The 21,369-nt window shown below is 34.1% G+C and overlaps 1 protein-coding gene and 1 pseudogene across 1 annotated transcript; both read left to right on the forward strand.

Annotated features, from left to right (window-relative positions):
• Positions 1–1,022: 1,022 nt before the first annotated feature.
• On the forward strand, positions 1,023–10,932 carry LOC137655115 (mitochondrial amidoxime-reducing component 1-like). Its single transcript, XM_068389001.1, has 7 exons — positions 1,023–1,186; positions 5,088–5,210; positions 5,617–5,793; positions 6,217–6,397; positions 7,246–7,448; positions 9,210–9,284; positions 9,770–10,932. Exons 1-7 carry the CDS (start codon positions 1,116–1,118, stop codon positions 9,927–9,929), a joined length of 990 nt encoding a protein of 329 aa, XP_068245102.1. The 5' UTR covers positions 1,023–1,115; the 3' UTR covers positions 9,930–10,932.
• An 812-nt stretch (positions 10,933–11,744) lies between these two features.
• Positions 11,745–21,369, forward strand: part of LOC137655528 (mitochondrial amidoxime-reducing component 1-like) — a 27,202-nt pseudogene continuing 17,577 nt past the window's right edge.

Consider the following 21,369-nt stretch of genomic DNA (forward strand, 5'->3'; position numbering starts at 1 on the left):
GGATCTTTAGTTTCACTCTGTTTTAATTGATAAGAACGTTTAAGCTCTTCGTTTTGAAACTGATAACGATCTAGTTTAACTTCATAACGAACGTTTTAATATAGTTTTCGTCTAAATGAATCATAACAATCGAGAAGTTTTAATTCATAAGACGGTTTATTATAAACTAGTGTACGCGACCCGTTAAAAATGACGGCTAGATATTAGAAATGTACGCAAGAGCATCCCCTCTCACTATAGGGTATTACTATTTCCTCTCCCACTATCTGAGGGACGGTGAGAACTGGGTGTGACCGGAAGGAATATATATATATATATATATATATATATATATATATATATATATATATATATATACATACATATATATAATATATACAATATATATAATATATAATGTATATATATATATATATATATATATATATATATATATATTTATATATATTATATACATATACATATATATATATATTTATATATATAAATATGTATATATGTATATATATACTGTATATACAGTATATATATACTGTGTGTGTATTTATGTATATATATTATATATATATATATATATATATATATTTATATTATATACACATATAAATATATATATATATATATATATGTATATATATATATGTATATGTATATATATATATTTATATATATATATATATATATATATATGTACTCTATATACAGTATATATATATATATATATATATATATATACTGTATATATATACATATACATATATATACATATCCATATATATATATATATATATATATATATATATATATATATATATACCCAGACACATGTTCTTTATATATAGGGGAGATGTTCAGTCAATCTAACTAATATCTAAAGTCTAGCTCAATCCATACACGGAATTTGGGCAACATGATACTATTCCACTGTCCTGCTGATAGAGCAAACAGAAAAATATATATAAAAAAAACTAAAAAAAAATAAACTGTAGTCTCTTCGGAGGTTGTGAACATTATAAAAAAACCAACAGATTTGCATTCCAAAATGACTCCCCAGTTTACCATATCTCAGTGTGACAGACGATTACGCAGCTGTGGGACTGACAGTGGGCGTCAGCATGGGCGTAGTGGCTGGTCTGGCAGGATGGATGGCGTGGAGAAGGATCAAGGATTCGTCTTATCCTCACACGTAAGTTTCTGGTGATTTTTAGACCTTGGGGAGGTAGGATACATTTAGTTTCATCTTAGAATACAGAATGTAAAAGATATTCTAAAATGATATTTGATATTTTATTTATAATTATTTCATATTTTAATCATTTGAAGTCTCATGGTGGGTTTGATTAGTGCTTTTTTTTTTTTTTTTGTCAAATAGATATGACATAGCGAAGAGGTACACGCTGAAAATACCTTCTTACTAATGTGATAAATATTCTTCAAAGAATCACTAAACAATAAACACGCGCACACATGTGTGTGTATATATATATATAGATATATATATATATATATATATATATATATATATATATATATATATATATATAAATATACGCATATGTATATATATAAATATATATATATATATATATATATGAAAAATTTTGCAAATTTTTACGTGTTTTTCATATTCAAATAAGCCATATATATTTTTGATACATTAATGTCTGGATTCTCTTAACGACCTCGGGATCAGAGCCCCAGGCGAAATCACACAAAGACAAGAGCTTGTGACCGGCCGGGAATCGAACCCTGGTCGGCAAGCTTGTATAGACAGTGACTAAACCATGTCTGGATTCTCTTAACGACCTCGGGATCAGAGCCCCAGGCGAAATCACACAAAGACAAGAGCTTGTGACCGGCCGGGAATCGAACCCTGGTCGACAAGCTTGTATAGACAGTGACTAACCCACTTGGCCACGTTTAGTCACTGTCTATACAAGCTTGCCGACCGTTAGTCACTGTCTATACAAGCTTGTCGACCAGGGTTCGATTCCCGGCCGATCACAAGCTCTTGTCTTTGTGTGATTTCGCCTGGGGCTCTGATCCCGAGGTCGTTAAGAGAATCCAGACATTAATGTATCAAAAATATATATGGGTTATTTGAATATACATGTATATACAATATACGTATATGTAAATATACATATGTATATAATATATATGTATGTATATATATATATATATATATATATATATATATATATATATATATATATATACATATGTATATATATAATATATGTATATATATATATATATATATATATATATATATATATATATATATATATATATATATATATATATATATATACAGCATGTAATCTACTTATAACATTCACAATAGCTATCTAAACAACGATCATGCATTGAACGGTAAGATTCTCGAACTTCTCATATTTCTTATAAGATTTCTAACGAAACTTTTACCCCTAAAATCCCAGGACACATTTCTCAACACACCCCACTTCCACCACGAGACTAAGAGTGTTAGTCAAGAAAGAATAGAGTGACTAAAATTGAAAAAATAATTGATTCCACCCCTTTTTTTTTTTGTGATCTTGAAGTCTTTTACTTGAAAGTTTGGATGTTCCCATTGTCACAATATGTCCCATGTGACTTTAACGACAATTGAAAACAAAATTGATTCCATTTTTTTTTTTTTTTTTTTTTTTTTGATCTTGAAGACTTTTACTTAAAAGACAAGATGTTTCCTATTTCACGATATGTCCCATAAGGTTAATTTTTGGTTAATTAGGAGCATACACTTAAGCAAAACGTTAAAAAAATTCTGACACCTGAAATTTTTGGTTTAGAGATAAATTAAACAGTTTACATATAAAATGTTAAAAAAAGAGCTTACTAAAACAAGAAAGGATACATGAAGCATACATTATTATTATTATTATTATTATTATTATTATTATTATTATTATTATTATTCTTAATGTTATTATTATTATTATTATTGTTATGATTATTATCACTATTATTATTATTATTATTGTTGTTATTATTATCACTATTATTATTATTATTGTTGTTGTAGTTGTTGTTGTTGTTCTTCTTCTTCTTCTTGATATTATTATTATTATTATTATTATTATTATTATTATTATTATTATTATTATTATTATTATTATTATTATTATTATTATTAACAATAATAGTAAACTGAATTTTTAAGTAATATAAAAATAACGCATCTCACAATGCCAATATAATGAGCAGTTCTTTTAACAATGCCCAGCTACTCAAGACGCCCATCATAGTAACTGGAACTTTCCAGTAGTTCTTCATGACACGCCTTGTCAAGCAAATCCATAAACTTTGGGGGCTGCTTTGGTTTCCATGACCACAGTTCCTTTATGGAATCTCCTTCAAACAATTCTTACTCTTCATGTGGTTTTATTTTTTCAAACACTCGTAACTGGCCTCTTGTAATTGACCCTCTATGACAAACTACACTGTTAGAAAAAACCGTAATTTTAATCGGAAATTATCCGTAAAAATATACTGCTCTCAACCGTATTTCAGTAAATTCAGGCGAACGTAATTTTACCTTACTTTGTTATTATCCTTTACGGGTTGGTGACCGTAATATTATTCTTTTACGTCAATACAACCGTTTTTACAACGGTAAAAATCCTGGAAAAAAAAAATTCCAGACATTTGGGGTTTTTAATGCAAATTTTTTCAAGAGTGTAGACAACAGCATTTTTTTTCTTCGCATTGTTAGATAGTTAAGAAAATGGAAATCTATTTAGTAACGTTTTGACTCATGAGAATCCAAAATGGATTTCTCAAGCCATTTGGGATATTTTGTGGTGATATGAACATATATGATTTGTTTATCGAAAGCATTCAGGTACACGGGAAATATTTGCCTTTGACTTATCTATGGACTAGGCTGTGTTGTCAAGATCCCATTATTCTCTAGTCTTTGGTAGTGCCATAGCCTCTGCACCATGGTCTTTCACTGTCTTGATATAGGGTTCTCTTGCTTGAGGGTACACTCGTGCACGCTGTTCTGTCTTATTTCTCTTCCTCTTGTTATTTTAAGATTTTATAGTTTATATGTGAAAGGCCTATTTTGATGTTATAACTGTTCTTAAAACATTTTATATTGTTCATTATTTCTCTTGTAGTTTATTTCTTTCCTTTCCTCACTGGGCTATTTTTTCTCTGTTGGAGCCCTTGGGCTTATAGCATCTTGCTTTTCTAACTAGGGTTGTAGCTTAGCTAATAATAATAATAATAATAATAATAATAATAATAATAATAATAATAATAATAATAATAACTGCAGAAAGGGAAATCTTCATTTCATTCCCTAATTGGATTTATTTTTTTTTTTTTTTTTTTTTTTTTTTTGATAAATAAATGATTTAAGTTGTCATTGAATGACTTTTGCCTTCCCTACTGGTAAGCTCGTACTATAGAATCACGTGACCAATCCCGAATGAATAGTAGATTAATTTCCCTTAAGATTACCATACTTACATGAACCCTCATTCAGTCCATTAAATCAATCCCCTTTTAAGTGTCAATTAAGTAGAAATTAAAAGAAAAATATTTGAAGTTTAAAAAAATTAAATACTAACAAGAAAATCTATAAATCATGACCTAATAATTCCACAAGTTTCTTTTTCTCTGAACAGATGATTTCGAAGAAATATTAGATCAATTTCTATTAAAATAGTTATTCTCTCATGGACACTCATTCAGTCTATTAAATTAATCCCCTTTTATGTAGCCTACCAATTAAGTAAAAATTAAAAGAAAAATATTCAAAATTGAATAAAAATCATATACTAAGAAGAAAATCTATAAAACATGACCTAATAATTCCATACGTTTCTTTTTCCCTGAAGTAAAAATTAAAAGAAAAAATTTCAAAATTAAATAAAAATCAAATGTTGAGAAGAAAATCTATAAATCATGACCTAATAATTCCATACGTTTCTTTTTCTCTGAAGTAAAAACTAAAAGAAACGTATTCAAAATTAAATAAAAATAAAATTCTAAGAAGAAAATCTATAAATCATGATATGTTATTTCCAAACGTTTCTTTTTTCTCTGAACAGATGGGAAGAAGTTGGCGAAGTGTCGGAATTACTCATTTATCCGTTGAAATCTGCCAGAGCCGTTAGGAAAAACTCAGCCCAGGCGACGACTTATGGACTTTCTTCTGGTTATCTAGATGACAGGTGGGAACATGAACAAGAACAACAGCAACCACAAAAAAAAAAAAAAAAAAAAAAAAACGATAAATGTTAATGCCTATCTCTATATAATCTTCTTGAATCTTCCACTCTGTTTAAAACACCTATTTGCTATACCCAATTTTTATATTCATGCTTATTATTCATCCCCCTTTAATGGTATATTGTTTCTTTCTCTTCCTTCTGCCTCTTATATATACAACCTTCCTAATTCACTGCGTTATCCCTGCATTAAGGGGTCGGTTGCCTGATGCACCCTCTCTAATGTCTTCCTTCAACAGTCCCCCTTCCCACCGTTATCCCGACATTAAGGGGTCGGTTGCCTGATGCGCCCTCTCAAATGTCTTCTATCAAAGGCATCTGTCATACAATTTTACCTCTTAACTCCCAGGTCATTCATGGTGATCAAAGAAAACGGGAGTTTCATCACCAGTCGCCAGGCGGGCACTTTGGCATCAATTGTGACCCAAGTGGAAGGGACAAGATTGACCCTGAGGGCTGAGGGCGTAGATGACCTCGTAATTGATATGGAGAAGGATCCCGATAAGTCGTCAGTGTTAGAGGCAAGGTAAGGATAACATCTGTGTTTGTGTGTTTTTTTTTTTTTTATTATGATTGTTCGTGAGTTACTTTGCCCAGAATATTATATATATATATATATATATATATATATATATATATATATATATATATATATATATATATATATATATATATATATATATATATATATATATATATATATATATATATATATATATTGTGTATCGCCATTAACCAAAGGCTTCATGATATATTCTTTGCAACTTGTCGCCACATCCTACTTTCACTTTGTAAGTTTTTTAATACATGACTCTCTCTCTCTCTCTCTCTCTCTCTCTCTCTCTCTCTCTCTCTCTCTCTCTCTCTCTCTCTCATCAAAAGAGCTTCAAATAATTCTCCCTCAAACTTTTTCCTTCTAAAGTTTTATTATTTCATATATTTTCTACAGGCTTCGAGGCATCCCGGTACCAGGAGTTGACTGTGGCGACCGAGCATCCCAGTGGCTGACGGACGTCCTGTACAAAGGAGAGACCAAAGTCCGTCTCCTCTACAAAGGAAATGTCCTACAGGATAGACAGGCAACCTCGCCAAAGTACTTCGATTTTAAGCCTTTTAAGAAGAAAGATCGGGTAGAGAGAGAGAGAGAGAGAGAGAGAGAGAGAGAGAGAGAGAGAGAGAGAGAGAGAGAGAGAGAGAGAGTGTGTAGTATCTTTTAAAGTGAATTGAAAATTGATGAAAATATTTTGAAAATCGTGGGGAGAGAGAGAGAGAGAGAGAGAGAGAGAGAGAGAGAGAGAGAGAGAGAGAGAGAGAGAGAGAGAGAGAGTAGTATATTTTAGAGTGAATTGAGAGAGAGAGATTGCAAGTAGTATATTTTAGAGTGAATTGAAAATTGATGAAAATATTTTGAAAATCGTGGAGAGAGAGAGAGAGAGAGAGAGAGAGAGAGAGAGAGAGAGAGAGAGTTTCGTATTAAAACACAATGAACGTTTATCTCATGCGCTATACATAGACATTCTTTGAATATCCTAATACGAATTCATATAATTTCCTCTTCCTCACTCTTTGAGTTTCGAACCCGTGTCAGAGAAAGAATTTTACGCAATTCACTCCATTATGTGCATTTATTTATCATAGATTTTAAAGAAAGGGAAAGACATAAAAAGTTTATTCAAATAAAAATGGTTTCTACTACTCTTGTAGATGTTCTTACTTACTTACTTTGATGACTACTTCTCCGGTCCCATACAGCAGGGGAACATCACTTTCTACAGGACCAACACTGTCGTTTTACCTTATTCGTTCAGAGTATTTAAAGTTTCATATCGCGTATAGTTCATTTACTGTTAAATCGTCACTGTCAAAAGACTCATGAAATAAGAAAGTCTTCAGTTTCCTCTCGAAAGCCTCAATGTCTTCAATCATTTAAAGTGTTTATCAAGACCCTATAATATTCTATATGTTTCCTTTAATTCAGTTATACTACGCAGACGAAGGGAGCTACATGGTGAGTTCCCAAGCATCCCTAGATGACCTTAACAGCAGACTACAGGAGCCGGTAATAATTGAGAACTTCCGGCCGAATATTGTCGTTCAAGGGGCGAAGCCCTATGACGAAGATGACTGGATCTACGTTAAGATTGGACAAGTAGTTTTGCGTCGCCTTAAACCGTGTGAGAGGTGAGATATTACCTCTGCCAACGAAGTTGGGAAGAGGTTACGTTTTATCCCTTGTTGTGTGTTTGTGTGTGTGTGTGTGTTTGATTGTAAACAACTTCCTGGCCACAATTTTAATCATAGAATAATGAAACTTGTAGGGATTAACTGTTACGTAAAAAGCTGGAAATCATTCAATTTTTGAAGGTCAAGGTCAAAGGTCAAGCGAAAAGTCCAATTTACGTAATCAGCCATAAATTTGGACATCGATTTCAAACTTGGTTCATATTTGAGTGTATAAAAATCCACGCCAATGTATACATGTTAATGTAAACAAAACTTAAAAAGGGCAATTTACAGATTAACTTTTATAGGAACCATCACTTTCTGCAAAGTTCTTCAATTGTTTTGATAACAACAGATATACAGAAACATTTTTATCATACAGAACTTAAAGACATGGAAATGTAATTGACAAGACTGAAGCTACCATTCCAAAAAAGTGTAAGATAAACAACCTTCTAACATTTTAAAAATGAATGCCTTTTAACTAAATTACAAAACGTGATCTGTAATCTTTAAATGTGTTAGTATGATTTACACCTCCATGAGTATCAAGGCTGAATTAGCCAGTTAAATTTCAGTAAAGGATAAAGAGACAATATGAAATTCTTATTACTATATTTACTATCAGACTTATCAGGCACAGAGGTAGTTATCACCTTTTGAAAGTGAATAATAACTAATAATATCTCAAGAACCTCATATTTAAGAGTATCCCACCCATTATGTTCTCGAAATTACCTAAGATTTTGTTCGCAGTAATACAGTAATTATCAGCTGACAAATGATTAGAGTTCTCTTGCTTGGGGGTACACTCAGGCACGCTGTCCTGTCTCGTTTCTCTTCCTCTTGATTTTTGAAGTTTTTTATATTTCATATGTGAAGGATCTAACTTATTGTTACTGTTCTTGAAATAATTTATTTTCATTGTTTATTCTTCTCTTGGAGTTTATATATTTCCTTGTTTCCTTTTCCTCGCTGGACTGTTTTCCCTGTTGGAGCCCCTGGGCTTATAGTATCTTGCTTTTCCAACTAATAAAATGAACACTGGACAATCTCTCCTAGTTAGCTCTGAATGTAGAACGTTCTCCAAGTCACCAGCCACTCGTTGAGATACTACCCCTAAAAATTTATTAGATCCTTTGACTGGCCAGGGCTACATTGGACCTCACTTTGGTTACAGCTCATTTTTTCTTTGCCCACGTTTTTACCGAATAGTTTAGCTTATTCTTTACACGTTCTCTTCTTTCATCATGTACCTGACAACACTCAAGGTGTTAACTACTGCAGTGGTTCAGTGGCTACTTTCCACTTGGTAAGGGTAGAAGAGACTCTTCAGCTATGGTAAGCAGCTCTTCTAGGAGAAGAACACTCCAAAATCAAACCATTGTTCTGTAGTCTTAGGTAGTGCCATAGCCTCTGTACCATTTTCTTCCACTGTCTTGGGTTAGAGTTCATTTGCACACTATTCTATCTGTTTCCATTTCATTTCCTCCCTGGGCTATTTTCCTTGTTGTAGCCCCTGCTTTTCCAGTTAGGGTTGTAGTTTAGCTAGCAATAATAACAATGAAGATAATATGGTTACTTCATGCTGAATATAAACAGACAGGTTACTGAATTAATGTTATGAATATGGTAACTTCCCAATCACTGTTTGAATTTTCTTTGCAAAAATGTTTTCTTATAACATCTGTGTAACACTTCACACGTGTCTTTCAACAGGTGTATTTTGGTAACAGTTAACCCATTAACTGGTAAGCGACATCCCCAAATGGAGCCTTTAACTACTTTAAAAAAGTAAGTTCTCAAAACTTAGTTGCATATGTAAGTTTATTTATATTTATCACTCTTTGAATTGAATTAGATTTCAGAATCCAGTTAATCATAGGTAATGTTACAGATCAAAACTCTGTTGTAGTTGTAGTTTTAATCATAGTGACTGAATTATGAGGATTGGTTTAATGTCATGATAATAGTTATACTGAGAGAGAGAGAGAGAGAGAGAGAGAGAGAGAGAGAGAGAGAGAGAGAGAGAGAGAGAGAGAGAATTATATTTATCACTGGGTAAATTGCAAGCTAGCTTATAACAATCTCAAGTTAATTGAATTACATACTACTCCCCAGTTTTGTTTATTTTTTTTTCATATATTTTTTTTTCATTTTTAATTGTTTCTTTATATTTACACATGTTCTTATATAGGAATAAGGAAATTTGAATATTGTGCCAATTGTGTGTGTATAAAATATAATATAATGCTTCACTCAGTGACTTTCTTTAACAGGTACAGACTTCTACAAGACCCTCCTCAACTGGCCAAGCGATGGGCCACCAGTCCAATATTTGGGGTCACCATGAGTATTGACAACACAGGACCAATTTCCGTCGGAGATAAAGTCTTCGTGGTAAGATCGTCGCAGCATCCTCACCTTAGAGGATTCTGATTAGCGAGTGAAAAGGGATTTTTTCTTATAGAAGAGATTATATATACTATATTTTGTTGCAAATTATAAACACATATTCTAGTATAGCACCTCAATTATGTGAATATCATACATACATACATATACCAAGGCACTTCCCCCAATTTTGGGGGGTAGCCGACATCAACAAATGAAACAAAACAAAAAGGGGACCTCTACTCTCTACGTTCCCCCTAGCCTGACAAGGGACTGAACTGAGTTCAGCTGGTACTGCTAGGGTGCCACAGCCCACCCTCCCCCGTTATCCTCCACCGATGAAGCTTCATAATGCTGAATCTCCTACTGCTGCTACCTCCGCGGTCATCTAAGGCACTGGAGGAAGCAGCAGGGCCTACCGGAACTGCGTCACAATCGCTCGCCATTCATTCCTATTTCTAGCACGCTCTCTTGCCTCTCTCACATCTATCCTCCTATCACCCAGAGCTTTCTTCACTCCATCCATCCACCCAAACCTTGGCCTTCTTCTTGTACTTCTCCCATCAACTCTTGCATTCATCACCTTCTTTAGCAGACAGCCATTTTCCATTCTCTCAACATGGCCAAACCACCTCAACACATTCATATCCACTTTAGCTGCAAACTCATTTCTTACACCCGTTCTCACCATCACCACTTCGTTCCTAACCCTATCTACTCGAGATACACCAGCCATACTCCTTAGACACTTCATCTCAAACACATTCAATTTTTGTCTCTCCATCACTTTCATTCCCCACAACTCCGATCCATACAACACAGTTGGTACAATCACTTTCTCATATAGAACTCTCTTTACATTCATGCCCAACCCTCTATTTTTTATCATAGAAGAAATTATTTCATATATACTATATTTTGTTGCAAATAATACACACATATTCTAATATAGCACCTTAATTATGTGAATGTAGATGTAATAAAAGCGATTTTTTTATTCTATTATAGAAGAAATTATTTCATATATTCTATATTTTGTTGCAAATAATAAACACATATTCTAATATAGCACCTTAATTATGTGAAGGCAAAGGTGATTACTGACCATCAGGTGCCATAGCTTGTATACACTTGGCTGTTAATGCTAGTTAGGTTTATAAACAAAAGTCCAAGTAAATTCTTTATAAATAAAATCTATATAAGATATGCAATATATTGAGTTAGATGACATTCTGACAGTATTATTATTATTACTATTACTATTATTATTATTATTATTATTATTATTATTATTATTATTATTATTATTATTATTATCACTTGCTACACTACAACCCTAGTTGGAAAAGCTGGATGCTATAAGCCGAGGGGCACCAACAGGGAAAATAGCCCAGTGAGGAAAGGAAACCAGGAAAAATAAAGTATTTTAAGAACAGTAACATTAAAATAAATATTTCGTATAAAAACTATAGCAACTCGAACAAAACAAAATAAAGATCAATTAGATAGAATAGTGTGCCCCAGTATATCCAGGAAACATAATTTCAGTAAATACAAGTGATTGCTAACCTTCAGGTCCTCCATATTTACGTTATGTTGGCCTATTGGAAACCAAGACTTGTAGTTCTTGGTGGAGGCTCTTAGTTTGGGGACAAGAGGCCCTTTGGAAGCTGCCCACTCCTAAATCCTGATTTTGTTATGACGTCCAATACCCATCAGAGAGAGAGAGAGAGAGAGAGAGAGAGAGAGAGAGAGAGAGAGAGAGAGAGAGAGAGAGATGTCAATATGGAAAGAGCAATAAAAGCAGTACAGTGGATACATATTGTCATTTAATTTATTGACATTATTTCAGATTACAGTATGATGAGAGAAGAGGTAAGTTAGAATGGGATAGATAAAGCTGGTTGCAGATGATACTGTACCAACCGTGTGTCATACGATCGTACATAGTTCATTTTGTGTATATATTATGCTTGTATCTTCGCTCTTCCCTCGCACTAAAAAGAACCAGAATAAACATGTCTCCTTTTCTCATCTGTAACAGTGTCTGTTTTTGAACATGAAATTTCTTGTTTCTTTGAGCTTTTGTATATAAAGGAGAGTGTTCTATAATAAACTGACTCAGTTGCTTTCACCCTGTCTTTGAGTCACAACCTTCTCTCGGCCCGTCACAATACAAAGGAAACTTTTAGTGCCCATGGAAGATAAGGTGGGAAGCCATGGAGGAATGATTGAACCAACTTAAATGGGTGTTAAGTGAGAAATTTGAGAGGAAATCATATACGAAAAAACTTGAAGACATTGACATCGATTATTGGTATAGTTTATGTAGCACGAGAATTCAACGAATATTGGAGATTGATTATTAGTGTAGTATATGCAGCATTAATTAAAGGTGATACAAAAGGTTAGAGTAGAAAATAAAAAGTTAGATTGAAGGAATAGCTAGATCAGAACATTTAGAGTTTGTTCTGATATGTGAAATGAATAAAGGACTAATAGTGGTGTTTGAAGGAGAAAAAGCTTATAAAAATGGATTTTTCTTAAAACGACGAGGAAACACAAAATAATATGGTCCCTTTTCATGAAGTGGTTTGTATAACTAACGGCAAAACATAACAACTATTATTTACATAGAAATGTATATAACAAAGACTCGATCCAGTTCAAGACCACGACAACAGCAAATGCAACCATTTCTGGTCCTGAAAACTGAAATAATAATACCAATTCCCTAATATCGCAGGAGGGTCTGCCCCTCTTTTATTCTTCTCCTGTACTTCTCTTTCTCCCTATTTCCTTAATCTTTCCCATCCCGAGTACCTGCCTTTGAGCTATAAAGTGGATTGTATCCAGGGGCACTTTTCCTTTCCCCATATTCCCCACTTCCCTATTCTTATTATTATTATTATTATTATTATTATTATTATTATTTATTTCTGGTCCACTGCAGGACAAAAGCCTCAGAATCCTTAGTCTGCCTGGGGTTTGCTCATTTTCATCGTCACGCAACCCACTGCAGATTGGTGATGGTGGGAGACATTAGTCTGATCGCTCATAACAAACAAACCTAGCATGGGTGGCACTGACTAGTACAGCTTTGCTGATCATGGCGATACATAAACCCTCTCACCTTGTTGAGGTATCCGCGCTCAGAAAGAGATTACTATTATCATTATCATTACCAGCTAAGCTACAACATTAGTTTGAAAAGCAAGATGCTATAAGCCCAAGGGCTCCAACAGGAAAAAATAGCCCAGTGAGGAAAGGAAGTAAGTGAATGAATAAGCGATTAAAGGAATAATGAACAACTAAATAAAATATTTTAGAAACAGTAACATCAAAACATGTTTTTTTCATATTTAAACTATAAAAAGGCAAATGTCAGCCTGTTCAAAATAAAAAAAAAAAATAAAACATTTGCTGCAAGTTAGAACTTTTGAAGTTCTACCGATTCAACTACCCAGCATATACCTCACTCGCTACATTTAGACTTTTTTTCAGTTTATCATGTTTCGATAGCACTATATTTCCCTTTCGAATGGTATAAGTGCATGTAAAATCCGAGAAATAAAAGGTGGTTGAAAGTCGCATTAAAATAGTAAGTGATTTTTAACCTTATGGCCGAGTGGCCATCCACTGATCGGTGAAGCAGGGATGCCAAACGGTAGCGTAAACATAGATATTTTACATTAGTGTTTATTTTTATTAAGTGCTTTATAATAATCAAATTAGGTTCTTAACTTATTAATATAATTATATTTTGCCATAAATCAATTTTATGAAATAATATTTTGCCGAAAACTGGAACACTCCTGAACGGATTGGTTGGCAAACCTGTAAGCCATTGCTTTCTTCTTCTTCACGTTGTTTACTGTCTCGCGGGGCGCGTGTTCAAGTTTCTCCCGAACTTCTTCCGTGTTTTTATAGTTTATTGACTATTTTAGGAATTGTTAATACTTGAGATGATGTCGTGCAGTGATAGTGAGTGTGCTGATGATCCACAACCCACCACAAAGAGTGGTAATAGCCTGAATAGTGAGGTTTTCTATCGTAAAAGAGTTCACTTCCTGGCCGAACGTAAGTGTTACCACTTTGTTGCATGCTGTTCCATTATTATTGTTACGATTCTTGGTTTCTTTACATGCTAGTTTTAATATTATTGATTAGTTTTATTATTATCAATGTTATTTTCTTGTTTGTGTCCTTATACAGTAATAAGGTTCAACAGTAACGATGTTTTTTTTGTCAACTTTGCATTGTTGTTCATATAGCTTGCGATCAATCATGTGCCATGCGATTAATCATGCCATCATTCATGTATACGGTCATTGTAAGGAACTTAAACATTAATATAAACCTAACCTGATACAAACTATAGCGGTCTTAACTGCATTAATTACTAATATGGTCATTAATCGTGCGATCAATCGTGCCTTCAGTCACATCAATCATGTGCTTGGTCATTTTATGGTCTTTAAATGTTCATATAAACGTAACCAGATGCAACTTGTTAGGGTCTTACCGAGTTATTACATGCGCTAACGAAGTTGGAAGGGGGTTATGTTTTACCCCGTTTTATTGTGTTTGTTAGTGAACACCTTCCTGTCCACAAATTTAATAGTAGTGTCATGCAACTTGTAAGAATTAACTTAAGTAAAAAGCTGGAAATAATTAACTTTTTTGGCAGGTCAAGGTCAAATGTCAAGGTTAAGCAAAATGTCAAATTCACGTAATCAGCTATAAGTTTGGACATAGTTGTCACAGAGACTTCAATCTTGGTTCATATTTGAGTGTCTGAAAATCCACACCAATTCATACATGTTAACCCTGGAACGGTACGGTGGGTCGTCCGCGACCCCGAGCGACAAAAAAAAAAGAGGTTTTTCTCACGTGACTCACCCCCGTGACTGAATTTGTGGGTGATCGACCTGCAGTAGGTGTCTCGCCTACACGCTCTAGTAGTGTCCAGATGTGCGTTGCTGTAGCTGTACTCCTTCCCTGATTTCTGAGACGCGTCGGGGTCGAGCGCGACCGAGTTTACCCTTCTAAGGTAATTTGCATAATTATCAAAGTTATTACGTATTATGAAATTGTCGTAGAATGGTGCAACTTGTATAGGTTATCAGTTGTGGAAAGTCTTGGTGGATTGTTTGGCTACCATGTGCATGATTTTTTTTTTTAGTTAGAATGTCGTTCATCACCACGAGGACCATTTTACCGCGAGTGCCCCTTTTTCATTTTTTTTCATTTTTTTGCCAAGTCATTTTTCCATAAGATATTGCCAAATAGTGTTGTAAAACTTTTGCTTTTTTAGTGTTGGAAAGTGTGTCTAGATGATCTGGCTACCCATGCGTGACTTTGTTTTTGTCAGATACGACGTAGTTATTGGTATATTGGGTATTTAACTGCGGTTGCCAATTTCTGTTTTTTTTCAATATTTGTAAAAATTTACTACGTAGTAAGGAATTGCCGTATATTATTGATTTTTTTTTCATGTTTATGTGTTAGAAAGTGTGCCTTGATGGTTGGGCTAACACGTGCATGTCTTTTCTTTTATCTGAGATGCCGTATATTAGAATGTTGGGCATTTTACCGCGAGTGCCCCTTTTTCATTTTTTTTTCATTTTTTTGCCAAGTAATTTTTTCGTAAGATATTGCCAAATAGTGTCGTAAAACTTTTGCTTTTTTAGAGTTGGAAAGTGTGTCTAGATGATCTGGCTACCCATGCGTGACTTTGTTTTTGTCATTTACGACGTAGTTATTGGTATATTGGGTATTTAACTGCGGTTGCCAATTTCTGTTTTTTTTCAATATTTGTAAAAATTTACTACGTAGTAAGGAATTGCCGTATATTATTGATTTTTTTTTCATGTTTATGTGTTAGAAAGTGTGCCTTGATGGTTGGGCTAACACGTGCATGTCTTTTTTTTATCTGAGATGCCGTATATTAGAATGTTGGGCATTTTTCCGCGAGTGCCCCTTTTTATTTGTTTTGCTTAGTCATGTTACCGTAAGGAATTGGCAAGTAGTGTCGCAAAACTTATATTTTTATAGTGTTGGAAAGTGTTTCTAGATGATCTGGCTACCCATGCCTATTTTTTTTTAGTCAGATATAGCGTATATATAGGTATGTGTTCGATTTTCCTGTGATTTATAGGTAGTAGGTTGGCCAGGGCACCAGCCGCCCGTTGAGATACTACCGCTAGAGAGTTAGGGGGTCCTTTGACTGGCCAGACAGTACCATATTGGATCCTTCTCTCTAGTTACGGTTCACTTTCCCTTTGCCTACACATACACCGAATAGTCTGGCCTATTCTTTACAGATTCTCCTCTGTCCTCATTCACCTGACAACACTGGGACTACCAAACAATTCTTCTTCACCCAAGGGGTTAACTACTGCAGTGTAACTGCTCAGTGGCTACTTTCCTCTTGGTAAGGGTAGAAGAGACTCTTTAGCTATGGTAAGCAGCTCTTCTAGGAGAAGGACACTCCAAAATCAAACCATTGTTCTCTAGTCTTGGGTAGTGCTATAGCCTCTGTACCATGGCCTTCCACTGTCTTGGGTTAGAGTTCTCTTGCTTGAGGGTACACTCAGGCACACTGTTCTATCTAGTTTCTCTTTCTCTTGTTTTGTTGAATTTTTTATTGTTTATATAGGAAATATTTATTTTGATGTTGTTACTATTCTTAAAATATTTTATTTTTCCTTGTTTCCTTTCCTCATTGAGCTATTTTCCCTGTTGGGGCCCCTGGGCTTATAGCATCCTGCTTTTCCAACTAGGGTTGTAGCTTAGCATTTAATAATAATAATAATAATAATAATGATTGCCATATTTTCGTTTTTTTCCCATTTCTTTCAAAATTACTACGTACTAAGGAACTATCACAGAGTAATGATTCATTTAGATGTTTATTTGTCGGAAAATGTGCCTTGATGGTTTGCCTAGCACGTGGCTGAAATTTTTTTTTCTGAAATGCGTACAATAAAATGTTGGCCATTTTTCCGCGAGTGCCCCTTTTTATTTGTTTTTCATTTTTTTACTTAGTCATGTTACCGTAAGGAATTGGCAAGAAGTGTCGCAAAACTTATATTTTTATAGTGTTGGAAAGTGTTTCTAGATGATCTGGCTACCCATGCCTATCTTTTTTTTAGCCAGATATGGCGTATATATAGGTATGTGTTCGATTTTCCTGTGATTGCCATTTTTTCGTTTTTTCCCATTTCTTTCAAAATTACTACGTACTAAGGAACTATCACAGAGTAATGATTCATTTATATGTTTATTTGTCGGAAAATGTGCCTTGATGGTTTGCCTAGCACGTGGCTGAAATTTTTTTTTCTGAAATGCCGTATATTAGAATGGCCATTTTTCCGCAAGTGCCCCTTTTTATTTGTTTTGCATTTTTTTGCTTAGTCATGTTACCGTAAAGAATTGGCAAGTAGTGTCGCAAAACTTATAATTTTATAGTGTTGGAAAGTGCTTCTAGATGATCTGGCTACCCATGCCTATCTTTTTTTTTAGCCAGATATGGCGTATATATAGGTATGTGTTCGATATTCCTGTGATTGCCATTTTTTCGTTTTTTCCCATTTCTTTCAAAATTACTACGTACTAAGGAACTATCACAGAGTAATGATTCATTTAGATGTTTATTTGTCGGAAAATGTGCCTTGATGGTTTGCCTAGTACGTGGCTGAAATTTTTTTTTTCTGAAATGCCGTATATTAGAATGTTGGCCATTTTTCCGCGAGTGCCCCTTTTTATTTGTTTTGCATTTTTTTGCTTAGTCATGTTACCGTAAGGAATTGGCAAGTAGTGTCGCAAAGCTTGTATTTTTATAGTGTTGGAAAGTGTTTCTAGATGATCTGGCTACCCATGCCTATCTTTATTTTTAGCCAGATATGGCGTATATATAGGTATGTGTTCGATTTTCCTGCGATTGCCACTTTTTCGTTTTTTCCCATTTCTTTCAAAATTACTACGTACTAAGGAACTATCACAGAGTAATGATTCCTCTAGATGTTTATTTGTCGGAAAATTTTGTTTACTTCTTTTTTGATTGAATATCATCAAATTTTTTTAGCTAAAATATTATATTGTTTTACATTTTTTTTTTCGATTTTATTTCCCTTCAAAAAATTTTTTTTGGGTCAGAATTTCAATTTTATAGTCGTAAAGTAATCGACAATTATCCAGAAACCCACCATACAATTTTTATGCATATCCAAGAATAATTAGATTGGTAAATAACACCTTGAAATTGACATACCCTTCCTACATTTCAAGTGGCAGATTAGGGAGTCTGAGTCAGTGTGGTTGGCGGCCATTTTGTGGACATATCCGAAGCGTAAGTTGCCCTATCTATATATATTCTTGTTCCCTATAGAATTTGTGATATTTTGGTATATATTTACCTGCATAAATATCATATTATATATTAAATATATGTATTTTTTTACGAAATTTCTAAGTACTCAAAAAATTACCTTTAGATATGGCCCCTGATATAAATGTAATTTACAAAATAATGAAGATTTTTTTACATATTTCTATTTTAGGATAACATATGTTTATTCCCTAAAAAAATTAGCCACTTCCTATTTCATTTGGGTACCCAAAAAAATTCATGAAATTTGGACAAATTATTTTGGCCAAAAAAAGTTACCCTTTTTTTTCTCATTTCAGATCTTCACCTCCATGGGTCTGACTACATCCAAAATACATCAAGATGTGTCCTAAACATTCAAGAATCAATTCCTAAAAGGATTTGTGTATATATGTATAAACTTTTTTTTTATGAATTTTTATGTAAGGTCTTTTTTTTCTACTTAATTTTTAAAAATATTTATAATAAATAGTTTTTCTGCAGATGAGTAGTATTTATCTTTACAGTTGTTTTAAGCATTCTTTGAATTTTTTTTTGGCAAAAGAAAAAAGGAGGTTACTGCAAAAACTGATTTTTCAAGAATTTTTTTTGGCGTCGGGGTCGCTCGCGTCCGAGTATACCCTTAAAGGGGTGTCCGAGGAGCGTACCTATCCAGGGTTAAAGTCGAAGGTCAAGGTCGAGTCCATGGTCAAGGTCAAGCAAAAGATCAAATTACGGTCATCAACCATATGGCCATAATTTTAATCGTAAATTAATGAAACTTGCAGGTATTTTAAATTGTTATGTAAAGAGCTTGAAATGATTAAATTTTGGAAGGTCAAAGGTCAAGGTCACGGACGAGAAATTGTCCATATCACGTAATCAGCCATAAGTTTGGACATCGTTGTCACAGAGATTTCAAATTTAGTTCATATTTGAGTGCATGAATATCCACTCCAATTAATACATGTTAAGGTCAAGGTCAAGCAAAAGGTCGAGAAATAAGCTGCTGCGGCAGAGGTCTGCGCTCTACTGAGTACTCCTCTAGTTTATTAATCTTGCCATCGATTATACCATCAATCATGTGCTAATCAGCTGATCAATTTACGCGTGTGATTGGCTCATGCTAAATCACTGTTGGGATCCTAAAGTGTCCAATAAAGTAAGCAAGATGAAAATATCTTGAAATAGTGGTGATAACTCTTAATTATACAGAAGAAGTCCAGGGCAAAGTGGATCCTTATGAATATGTTTGGTGCTATCTCCTGTAATCCTTGACTTATACCAATTCTATGGAAATAAAGAACAACTTCGAATAGCTGACTGCCCTTGCGAATTGGGATGACCATCCATATGTATCTTTCCATTTTCTTTTCTATCATAATTTGCTCCTCACACCTATAGTCAGTTCTTTTTAGTGAGGCAGATTTACAGCGACTCGCAGGGGTGCCCTTTTAGCTCGGAAAAGTTTCCCGATCACTGATTGGTTGGACAAGATAATTCTAACCAATCAGATAGCAGGGAACTTTTCCGAGCTAAAAGGGCACCGCTGCGAGTCGGTGCAAATGCGCCTCATTAAAAAAAGTGAGTATAGTTCTCATTAATTCTAGGACAGCAAAGACTAGAGTGATATTCTATTTCTTTAGCTCATTTGTTGAATTTGAACCATGATTTTTTAAATTTATTTGTTAGGCATATTTTTATATTCATATCCGCTTAATTGTATTTATAGTATATTTTGTCACTTGACAAACGTTTGACCCCTCGTTCGGTGTGAAACGATCTCGCTATAAACTTCACGATACACATTAAACCATACTTAAATTTTTTTTTTAATGAGGCGCATTTGCACTGACTCGCAGCAGTGCCCTTTCAGCTCGGAAAAAGTTTCCTAATCGCTGATTATCTTGTCGAACCAATCAGCGATCAGGAAACTTTTCCGAGCTAAAAGGGCACCCCTGCGAGTCGGTGCAAATCTGCCTAACTAAAAAAAATTGATTATAGTCGGTGACGGTATTGGGCGACTCTCCAGTGAAGGTTATCGTAGTACTCATCATGATTTTATTAACAAAGTAATAAATCAATTCTAAAATATCACATACTTACAGTAAGATTGCATTAATTTTGTTATTTAAATTGGTATAATGATAGAAATTATTCCTATCACGTACTGATCGATATGCTTGACAACCATTTTTTGGACATCTCAGTATTGGCTGGAAATTGGAATTCTCCCTTTCTGTTCCGCTTTCTTTTTTCTTGCACAAGTGTTCCACATTTCCCACACGGAAGTAGGCTACATTCTCAACTTAGTCAAGCAGATCGTGTTGTCTTAAAAAGAAAAGGGCTTCTTCACTAGATATTAAAAAAGGATCTTGACTAACATAATGGCCTACGATTTGTTCAACTAAATTCTTTCTGTATATTTTCTCAAAGTTATTTTGTTTACTTATAAAAATATACCTTACTTACTTACTTTGATGGCTGCTTTTCCGGTCCCATACAGCAGGGGAACCCCACTCTCTACAGGACCTCCACTGTCGTTTTACCTTGTTCGTTCAGAGTATTTAACGTTTCATATCGCGTATTGTTCATTTACTGTTAAATCGTCACTGTCAAAAGACTCATGAAATAAGAAAGTCTTCAGTTTCCTCTTGAAAGTCTTAATGTCTTCAATCATTCGAATGTTTCGTGGGAGCTTATTATATAGTCTCGGGGCCGCATATTCAAAGGCTCTAGAGCCTAAAGTAGACATATATCTAGGTTCCAAGAGTTTGAAGCCATCTGTAACTATTTTCGTGTCGACACTATTTGTTGGCTGCGCAATGTGTAACAATTCAATTCTCGCTTTAAGCGGGTTGTTTTGGTAAAAAAAGCTCTCTATATAGTTTGAGGCTTAACACATGTTGTTTTGGATCAGCATCAACGAGTTGTTAAATAGTGTACTGCTCTATTTAGAGTAGGTTGCGACTAGTGCCGTAGACATCACGTTATCGTAGCACCCTTGAACCTTTAGCCATTTACATCCATATGCCTTGATTAAACAATAATTATAATTTATATTCTCAGTCTGTTATGATAACATGCAACTGAATTATTCATTAGCTTGCATGG

Source organism: Palaemon carinicauda, chromosome 16 (assembly GCF_036898095.1).
Source record: "Palaemon carinicauda isolate YSFRI2023 chromosome 16, ASM3689809v2, whole genome shotgun sequence".
Classification (NCBI taxonomy): domain Eukaryota; kingdom Metazoa; phylum Arthropoda; class Malacostraca; order Decapoda; family Palaemonidae; genus Palaemon; species Palaemon carinicauda.

Bases quoted from the DNA above. Each gene is read 5' to 3' on its own strand.
- LOC137655115 (XM_068389001.1), top strand. From the start codon at position 1,116: ATGGGCGTAGTGGCTGGTCTGGCAGGATGGATGGCGTGGAGAAGGATC. The intron at 1,187-5,087 runs GTAAGTTTCTGG...TTCTCTGAACAG, and splicing joins GATTCGTCTTATCCTCACAC to ATGGGAAGAAGTTGGCGAAG. The intron at 6,398-7,245 runs GTAGAGAGAGAG...CCTTTAATTCAG, and splicing joins CTTTTAAGAAGAAAGATCGG to TTATACTACGCAGACGAAGG.